This window comes from Mus caroli, chromosome 5 (genome assembly GCF_900094665.2).
Source record: "Mus caroli chromosome 5, CAROLI_EIJ_v1.1, whole genome shotgun sequence".
Classification (NCBI taxonomy): domain Eukaryota; kingdom Metazoa; phylum Chordata; class Mammalia; order Rodentia; family Muridae; genus Mus; species Mus caroli.
Window position 1 is genome coordinate 66,601,423 of NC_034574.1, and position 9,757 is coordinate 66,611,179.

The window sequence follows — 9,757 nt, forward strand, 5'->3', positions numbered from 1 at the left end:
CTGAACTGTCTTAGTGATTAAGAGAAAGGGCTCTGGGAAATTATCTTGACTTTGCCACGTGGCTGCTTTGTCTCCTTCCACAGGAATTTAAAGCTCTGGCTTTCTAATCTCTGAAAGGAAGCATAGAGATCTTTGTCCCTCAGAATTACTGGGCAGGGTCAATGAAAGGAGGTGGGCCATTTGTTTAGCACTGAGTCTTGATGCGTAGTAAGCACTTAATCACAAGCAAGCTATTTTGCTCATCTTACAGTGTAGGGAGGCTGTAGGGAGGGACTAGCCAGAGTTTTGGGACTGGCGTCTCATACATTTACTCACAAAAGAAAAGCAAGGAGAGGAGATAGCTCAGCTTGTAAAATGCCTGTCACCGAAGCATGAAGTCCCAAGTTCACATTCCAGGCACACACATAAAATCTGGGTGAGGTGGCACCCTTCTGTAGTCACAGCATCAGAAGTGAGAGATAGGTAGATCTCTGGGACTCCTTGGCTGGCCAGTGTGCTCCAGGTTCAAGGAGAGATCCTGGCTTAAAAAAATAAGTTTGAACGATCCAGCAAGACATCCGTCATTAACCTCTGAACCCCACATGTGCCTGCATGCATATGTGCACACATGGACGTGTACCCCTCCCTCATGAACTAATAAAGAAACACCATGAGCCTCTTCCTTTAGTCGTTAAGAGCTACTTTCTTGCTGTTAGGTTGTCATTTCTGCTATGTCCTCTCTCTTCTTTCCCTACAAGCGAGCAGCAGCATCCTTCTGTAACGCACTGCCCTCTTTCCTGGATTGACTCGCAACACTCTTCTCCAATGCCCATCCCATTCCAATTGATGTTGGGATCCTCTGGATGCTGGAGCTTCCTGTCACATATCTGCAGCCGACTGACGCTATCTTCTGTTTTCCAGGATGTGATCCGTGCCATGAACGTCAACCCCAAGATCTCATTCCCTCCTGAAGTTGACTTCTGCCTCCTCACTGACTTCATCCAGGAGATTTGCTGCATTGCTTTTGCTATGCAGTCCTTAGAACCACCCCTCGATATCGCATTCGGGGCAGATGGAGAAATCTTTAACGATTGCAAGTAAGAGACACAGGAACACAGGTGCTGAAAGATGCTCACTGTCTCTGATCCCTAGGAAGATGAAGGGGAAAGAGCCTTGGGTAGAGAAATCAATAGTCACTCCCCTGCTATGAGTTTCTCTGTATCATCATCTGGACCCTCATCTTGGGCTCGTTCTTCACCAAACATATTAGCTTTGTGGAGAGCTCAAGAGATACCTGGAGCCTGGCTGGAGCACTGTTTGATAAGGAAATTCATGTTCTGTGAATACAACACAGTTTTAAAATTTTATTTTATTTAATGCATGTGTGCATGTGTGCAGATGGATGCTCCTGTGGAAGTCAAAGGTTGACAGAGAGAACAGTTCTTATTGCTTGATTTAGACCAGGTCTCTTAACGTGTGGTGTATACAGTCCAGGCATTTGCTAGAAATGCACACATCTGCACCACATTCCACTATTTTCTGAGGTGGTTCTAGCTCAGGGCTCAGGAGGCTGAGGTTCACAAACACCAGGCACACTCCTGCATGCTGATGTGTACAAAAGGAGACTCTGGACTCTTGTCTAGAACCATTAGAGTCTTCCAAATTTCACATGGTGAGCATTCCTCTAGTAAATTCGAGGCTGAAATAATCCGAAGCATTCATTGAGTTCTGGCAAGATCTTAGCTGTCACTCAAGATTACCAGCTATCCAGGAGGAAAGGCCAAGCTAGTGAAGAAGGCCAGCTCTGGCCGCAAGCTGCCTAGCTTGAAATCCTGGCTCCACTTGTTGGCTGCGTGATATCGGACATAGATCTTTATTTTTCTGTCCTTCAGTTTTCTTCTCTTTCAAGGCAGTGGGGCGGGGGATACTAATGCCTCTTCCCCAGGACTGTAGAGGGCTGGCTAAGATAACTCAGATGGAGCACTTAGGATGATGTCAGGCATTTAGTGAGTGCTTAGAAAATATGAACTCTGGGTCTTTGTCTGAGCCATAGCTCAGGGTAGGTAGCTGCCCAACATTCTTGCAAGCTTGCTGATGAGAGAAACCATACATGTTTCTCTCATAACAGGAATGGACTCTCTGGTTGGTAGAACATATCATACTCCCTTGATAAGCTCTAGTTTCTTTCAAGTTTCTTTGTTCCCAGCCTTTATCCATTCTGGGAGAACTGAATGTTTGAACATGGCCCTGAAGTTGAGTTCTTTTCTCTACAGAAATCCTTAACACTTTCTATCTTTATTTCTTTCTTCTTTAGAATATGGATATTATCACTCAGATACTCACCATTTTGGTTTGTGCATTCTGCATGTTCTGTAGACCACCGTTGGGCCTCTCCATCACATGCCTTTAACCAGAGGAAAACTACTGTCTTGTGTGCCTGATGGCTGGGCAGTTGAAGTTAGAGTTCCTAACTACAGTTGAATTTGATTCCAGTGTTGTCTCTCCATGTTTAAAGGTCCCCATCTGCTGAGCCAACCAACCAGGGGTTAAAAATATCAGGGAAAAATCTGAATACATATAAGCTGTTTTTCTTTGTCATTCCTTAGTATAGAATAATTGTCATATCTTATTTGTATTGTATCAGGCATTGCAAGTAATCTAGGTGTGAGTTAAAGTATACAGGAGGAAGTCCATAGGTTTTAGAAAATGTAACAATATTATATATGTATGTATGTATGTGTGTATACATTATACACTTATTTATAAACAGTCTTACTATGTAGCTCAAACTAGCCTGGAGCCCATTACTTAGTTCAGATTGACTTTAAGCCTAACCCTTCTGCCTCAGCCTCTCTAGTGTTAAAATTGCATGTGTACACCACACATCCAGCCTATGAGACCATTTTATGTAAAGCATGTAAACATCTGTGGGCCATGGTGTCTGTTGGGTCCTGAAGCAATCCCCCGTGGATACAAGGGGACAGTGTGCTTTAGGGAGTCACAGAACACACCAAAGCTTTGGTGCCCGACATCCTTTCTCAGGAAGCAACAACCCAAATCCCTTTCTTGGCCTCATGACACCATACTTTTTCATGTGAAATGGTCTGGAGACTCCTTGACAAGTTCTGATCCTTGGCGTGGGCACCACACTCTGCTGGGTTTCCTTTTTAATGGAAGGGTCAAAGAGTTGAATGTAGGCACCTCAGCTGAAGTGGGCAGTGGAGAGGGACTCTCTCTCATCCCTAGTTATCCCTAGCTATGAAATTAGTGAAGTTATAGAAGTTCTTTTTTTTATTAGCCTTAGAACACACCGTTGGCTCATTTCAAGCAAAACTAAGCTTGCTATTATTGTTTGCTGTTTGTGCCTTGACTAAAACATATATTTCCCCTGTTTTCATGTTTAACATACTTTCCATCCTCTGCCACACCCTCATTTTTCATGCACATTATCTTCTTACACTTGGACGCTTGCTCCAGCCTATTGAGCTGTTTTATTGGCTATTGTCACCTGTGGGTTTTTTTTTCTCTGCCTGCCTTTGAGTAGGTTTTCTATATTTTAACCAAATCACTGACAGATAGGTAGATTTGTGCCATCAGATTGGGGGCGAGGGCTATTGAGATGACTTGGGAGTTAAGAGAACAGGCTGCTCTTCTAGTTTCAGGGGATCTGATCTCCCCAGGAACTGCAGGGACAGAGAGCCCAGACATCATGTATGCAACAAAATGTCTACACACATACAAAAATCGAGAGGTGTGTGGATGGGGGTCATTGATCTGTTAACTATCCCTCGTTGGATAGGACTGCCTAGTCACATTTCAATTTATCTATTTAAACATTTCTTCAGATTTCTTCTGTTTTGTCCTCAGAGATAGTGTGAGAAATATTGCCCAGCATGAGAAATAGAACATCCTGAGAACACATGCCATCTCTTAAACCAAGGAATGAGTATCTGATCACTGTCTAAATCGAGGTGTAGTCAAAAATGGACATTTCAGTTGGCTTTTCCCTAGTTATGCTACCAAACCCTTAACTTCCTGCTGGTGGCCATAGTCCAGTGTCAGACGCTTGCCCTGCATGCACTCTGCTCTGGGTTTGGCCCCTACTATGGAACACATCTTCTTACTATCTTTGGTCTCTTTGTGTTCCCACAGGTACCGCCGCAGCTATGACTCGGACTTTACTGCTCCCTTGGTCTTTTATCACGTGTGGCCTGCTCTCATGGAGAATGACTGTGTCATTATGAAGGGAGAAGCTGTCACCAAAAGAGGGGCTTTTGTACGGTGGCCTTGTATAGTGACAGTTCATCCTGAGTGTTTGTCTCACAAGTTCGAGAACATTTATAAACCCAAAGATTCTATAAAAGAAGTCGATAGAGTTGTTTGATAAGATTTCATACAAAGGAGAAAGAGAAACAGCTGCTTGTTTTTGGATGGTCCCATAATCCTTTGTAATTCCTCTGGCAGTGCCATCATTGCTGCTGTTGAAGATGGAGCTGACTGTGGCTCATTTAGCTCCTCCATCTTAGAGATATATTGACATCGTAATTCTCCACTTGGGGGAAATTATACATTTATTCTGTTTTTTTTTCTCCTTGGTATGATGTGTAGAGAAAGGAAAATGGGACAGAGGAAGTGGGATGAAAGCCATTTGGCTTTGGAAGGGTGCTTCCTGTAGCTCTTACATACAGATGGTTTGAACATCTTGAAAAATTTAACAGCCTCCCAAATGGAGTCTGTGGTGGTGGTGGTGGTGCTGGTGGTGTGTGTGTGTGTTTATGTATGTGTGTGTGGTGTGTCTGTGAATGTGTGTGGTGTGTATTACTGTGTGTGAGTGTGTTTGTGTTTATATATGCCCATGCACACATGTGTGAGTGTGTGGGAGGGGGTTGGCATGCTGAGATACATGGTCACAAAACCTTGGCTATGCACGTGCCATGACATAGTATTTACCTCAGCCTTTCATAGACAGAATCACATATATTCCAAGGTGACCCCCTTTGCCCAGAACAAAGCCAGGGTGGTGGATTCTGTTCCTGTTTTCTGAACCGGGGGAGAGGGAGTTGCTTTGAGGCTGCTCATAATAGAGGACAGGGCAGTTTATTCAAAACAAACAAACTTGGGTTAAAATCCCACTGTAGTGAAAACTATCTCCATTAAAAATGTTTCATGCTTCAAAAGGTGAGCCTATCAAAACTGAATCTTGTCTATCTGACAACATGTGCTGTACAATGAGTATTTTCACAAAACAGGATTCTTGTCCTTATAACTTATTCTTATAACTTGTCTTATTCTCTGTTAGGTTTTTTTTTTTTTTTTTTTTTTTTTTTTTTTTTTTACTAATGGAGTGCAGTTTGGAAGTGAGGGAGGGGACTCGGTGACACTTTTTACTCTCACGTCAGGTAGTTACTGTCTACTGACCTCTCCTCTTGTCAAGTGTGTCACCCACAAGATCTTTTTATTGATTCACAGTTAAAAACAGCACATGAATTTGATGTAGAGTCTTCTCCATAGGGACTCAGTAGCTGGTCAACAGAAGCCTCTTACTGAGTTCAGTGAGATTTCTTTCTTCTGTAATAGATATGACCTCAGTGTGGCATCGAGGTGGTAGAGATCTAGACTGAACGTACCACCCACTCGAGCCCAAAGCCAAACACGATATCTAACAGCTTACTCAGAGAAACACTTAGCGAGCAGCAGAACAGGGGTAGCCTTGAGTTCATTATAATGGGATTTTACTGTAGCCGTTCTTGGCAAATATTGGGTGTTGCAGGAAAGAAAAGGAACATTGTTCACACTGGTGGTGGTGGTCGGGGGGGGGGGGAGGACTGTCCCGACATTAAAGCCTGCAGTAAGCCATGTCTGCTCTCACAGACTGGTGAGTCTCTCTCTGTCTCTTTCTCTTTCTTTCTTTTTTTTTGCAGTGGAGTTCCGTGCGACCAGTAATGCGATGCCGTAGCAGGAGCTTAAGCCCCATTTGTCCTCGTAATCATTTTGGAATAAGCACGGTACATTCCTGCGTAGCCATTCCCGCAGAAAACCTTGTACGATGATACTTTCCTATGAAAGGGACGATTGCAAAACCATAAGTAGAAAGAGAAACTGTTGCCTTGATATGACCTGCGTGATTTTATTACTTGTTTTTACACCATTATGGCTAAGAGGTTTAGCATTCTGGAAAGAAACAGAAGTGCTTGGGTTTTGGTTTGGTTTTTTTCAATTTTCCTATTTTGTTATTTCAAGAAGTAATAGACTTTATCTATGAATTTTATTCTTTTCATCCTTGAGCATGGTGTTAGATATCAGTTCAACATGTGGACATGGGACATTGGAGTCACAGATCTGAACAGAGGTTCCTAGTTCCTTTAGAAATCCACACATGATTTTGGAGGAATTACATAAAGAGCCTAGACTGAAATATTTTCTAAATGGCAGTTAAGGTATTAATTTGTCCCCAGATTCCAAGTAGGAAAGACAAAATTAGTTTCTTTGTATATTAATCCTTGGAAAGATTACTAATCTTCTATTTAAATTTGAAAGATAATGTAAAAATTATTTTTGAAAACTCACAGTATTTGCATCCCTAAAAACATCACAGTGGCCTGTCACTGTTCATTAACTCGCCAAATGACATTCCAGCCAATGTCTGATAAATGTGGGGCTGGACCATGGTACCGATCTCCTATTCCTTCAAGTGTCCATTGTTATTTATATGTGTGTTGGGCCTCGTTCTGAAAGAGGGTCCTGACGCAGGTCAACTTGAGAGATCCATGGGTTGACATGGTGTAGTATAGTCTACTATGCAAAGACCTGGGGGTGCTGAGAGAGCAGCTCACAGAATCTGGCATTTGGTTAGGTCTTTTAGGATGCACAGATGTCACAGAGGGAGAAAACCACATCAGATATGCTAGGGAAGAGGAAAAGCTACAAAACGGACACAGTCCTCTTGCTCTTGGGGATTTTTACAAAATACAATCACACATATTCATGAATAAGTATGTATAGTAGGTTATAAAAGGGCTCATGCACTTAGTAACCTCATATATAAAAAGCAAGCCTTAAGAACATCCTGATGGGATCTCTCCCCATCCCAAGAGGAGACTGTGTATCAGAGGAGAGGGTGGTTTACATATTAGAGTTAGCAGATGGTTCCCTAGGCCCTGGAGGCTTGAACTCTGGACTCTCAGTAAAAGTTTTATTCAAGGGGAGTGTCCCCTGCACTGAGTCCTGAGATGTGTCTGCATGCCCTTCTCTGTTTCATCCTTTGCTCAGAGAGAACATAGCTTCAAGTAGAGATGAGGATATAAAATACATTCTCAACAATGAAACAGAGCCCACTCTTCCTCTCTGACCAACTGTCTCTCCCTTCATAGCTAGGCACCTACAAGATGAAATGTAAACTGACGGGTCTGTCTTTCCAGCTTAAATAAGACCTCAGTTTCCACAGAACCCAGTCCATCTTGAACAGCATCTTTTTACCAAATATGTTTGAGAGGACAGGACAGGAAAGAGGCAGGTAGCTGGTATCAGGCCTGAAGTTTCAGTGTGGTGTAGTTTTTGCTTAGTGAAGGTGAGATTTGAAAATCATTTTTTCTTGGCTTCCCAGAGCCTTCCTTAGTCGGATGGGATTTGGACACATGGCAAAGTTTTATAAAAAAATCTTTGAGCTTAATGGCATAATTTTAGCTCTTATTAGTTAATTATGTTAAAAGTCTCTCTTCTATTAAGCCATTGAAACTATCATATTTTTAGTTTTTATGTTAAAAATTTCTCTTAAGCCATTGAACCCAACTTTCAACCAACACTATAATTTAAACCAAATCAGATCTGCATTTACTTCACAAGCCTAGGAAGACTCAGGCCATTCAGCCTCTCAGAGCAACCAATTGACGACTTGTAAGAATTAACCATGTCTGGGTAACCCACCCTCTGAGCTTGTATCATCTACATCTCTCGTTTACATTTCTAGGTATCTCGAAGTCGAAGCCCTTCTCCAATAAGATGTACATTTGCAAGTAAGTGGGACGATTAAGGCTGAGCAAGCTTTCTACTTTTTAAATATTCTCTGGCATATGCCACATTTTGGAGCAAAATGGTAATTCCTGGGGAATATCTTTCCTCTCCAATTCACACAGTTCATTTCCTCTCTGGGCCCTCTCATCGATTGTGCTTGGGCTGGTCTCATGAGGTACAGAAAGAGCAACCTCCGTGGAGAGGTTTAACTGTGGTGACCCACAATGGGTTATTTCTTTTCAGTTAGGCAGATCTGAAGAATGAGTAGAAGGTGACCACAGTAACAAGCTGTCCGTTTTTCTCCCTAGGGTACTGAATCCACCAGCCACGTTCCTTTGCCACCGTTGGAACAGCCAGCTTCCTCCGAGCACCCACCCACCTGCCTTGTCTGCCTCCGACCTCGCTTAACATGAAATGAAAAGACAATTCTGTGTGTCACTTGGCATAGAGCGTTCAGTGCCTTTGTAACTCTGGGTACATCGCAGTTCATCTTATTTTATAGGAGCAAATTCCATTAATTTCATAAAAAACCCGATTATATAGGTATATAGGATCATATTAATTTGAATATCGTCCATAAAAGATATGGACTTCCCTCCCGAAGTACCGGGGGCTCTTTCATAGCAACTCTAGGAGCAAAACCAGAAGTTATTTTCCAGCTGAGACTCAAAGAAAGGATGAGAGGTTTTAGTTTACAGATAGGTCATTAACACTCCCATTGCTAATATCAGATTTGAGCTTCCGGGAAAGCTTTTAGTTGGTGTTCTGATCCCCTCTTAAGGGTTCAAAGGCAGACATAGTTATTCCAGTACCACTTACTTAGGGCAAATGGAGACAGTAATAAGATTAATTTAAAAGGATAGAACTAATTAGCTTGCTTCTCTCTTTGAGAAAGCTCATAGGTTCTCTGTTTTATATTCTCTCTCTCTATTCTCTCTCTCTCTCTCTCTCTCTCTCTCTCTCTCTCTCTCTCTCTCTCTCTCTCTCCCTCATTTAATCAGTTCAGATTTGAAAGCTATGTCTTCAAGGGTCCGAGAACTAACACCCCCTCCCCCCGTATTCCCCCTTACATCTTTTCTTGTAAGATATACAATCAATTAGCAAACTTAATTAAGTAACATGCGGGCTTAATCAATTAACAAACTAAATAGCTCATAGACTGGCAACACACTACAGATCAATCAGTGTGGAGCAATAAAAGATGCATTAGCACAGGGGCCATGGGCGAGTTTCCTGCAGAGCGCGACTGCAGCCAGGCGTCAGCTTGAGACTGGTGTTAATCGTGTGATGTTTATCTCCTAACCAAAGTTTTAATGCACTGTTAAGCAGAAAGCTTGCCTGAACCATCCCTCCACTTCTATTATCTAGTTATAATAGAAGACCTCTCACAAAAGCCCTCTGACTAGAGAAAATGCATGCATTCAGGGCCCCCAAAGAGGGGTTTGATTTACTGATTTTTTTTTTGCTCACATTTTTTTATCAGATATTTTCTTCATTTACATTTCAGATGCTATCCCCTTTCTTAGTTTCCTCTTTAAAAATCCCCTATCCCCTCCCTCTTACCCCTGCTCCCCAACCTCCCCNCTCCCACTTCCTGGCCCTGGCGTTCCCCTGTACATAGAATCTTCACAAGACCAAGGGCCTCTCCTCCCATTGATGGCCGACCAGGCCATCCTCTGCTACATATGCAGTTAGAGACACGAGCTCTGTGGGTACTGGTTAGTTCATATTGGTTTTCCTCCTATAGAACTGCAAACCCCTTCAGCTC

General features: G+C 42.6%; 1 protein-coding gene across 3 annotated transcripts in view; it reads left to right on the top strand.

Annotated features, from left to right (window-relative positions):
• Positions 1-8,434, top strand: part of Spata18 (spermatogenesis associated 18) — a 28,136-nt gene extending 19,702 nt beyond the window's left edge. Inside the window, exons 9-13 of one of the 3 annotated variants that reach the window (XM_021163255.2) lie at positions 901-1,076; positions 4,132-4,255; positions 5,901-6,020; positions 7,946-7,991; positions 8,298-8,428. In XM_021163255.2, coding sequence (XP_021018914.1) covers positions 901-1,076; positions 4,132-4,255; positions 5,901-6,020; positions 7,946-7,991; positions 8,298-8,305 — 474 coding nt within the window. In that variant the 3' untranslated portion in view covers positions 8,306-8,428. Of the gene's footprint in view, positions 1-900; positions 1,077-4,131; positions 4,306-5,900; positions 6,021-7,945; positions 7,992-8,297 lie in introns of those variants that run through there. The other 2 variants (XM_021163256.2, XM_021163257.2) reach the window with 2 other exon arrangements.
• Positions 8,435-9,757: the final 1,323 nt, after the last annotated feature.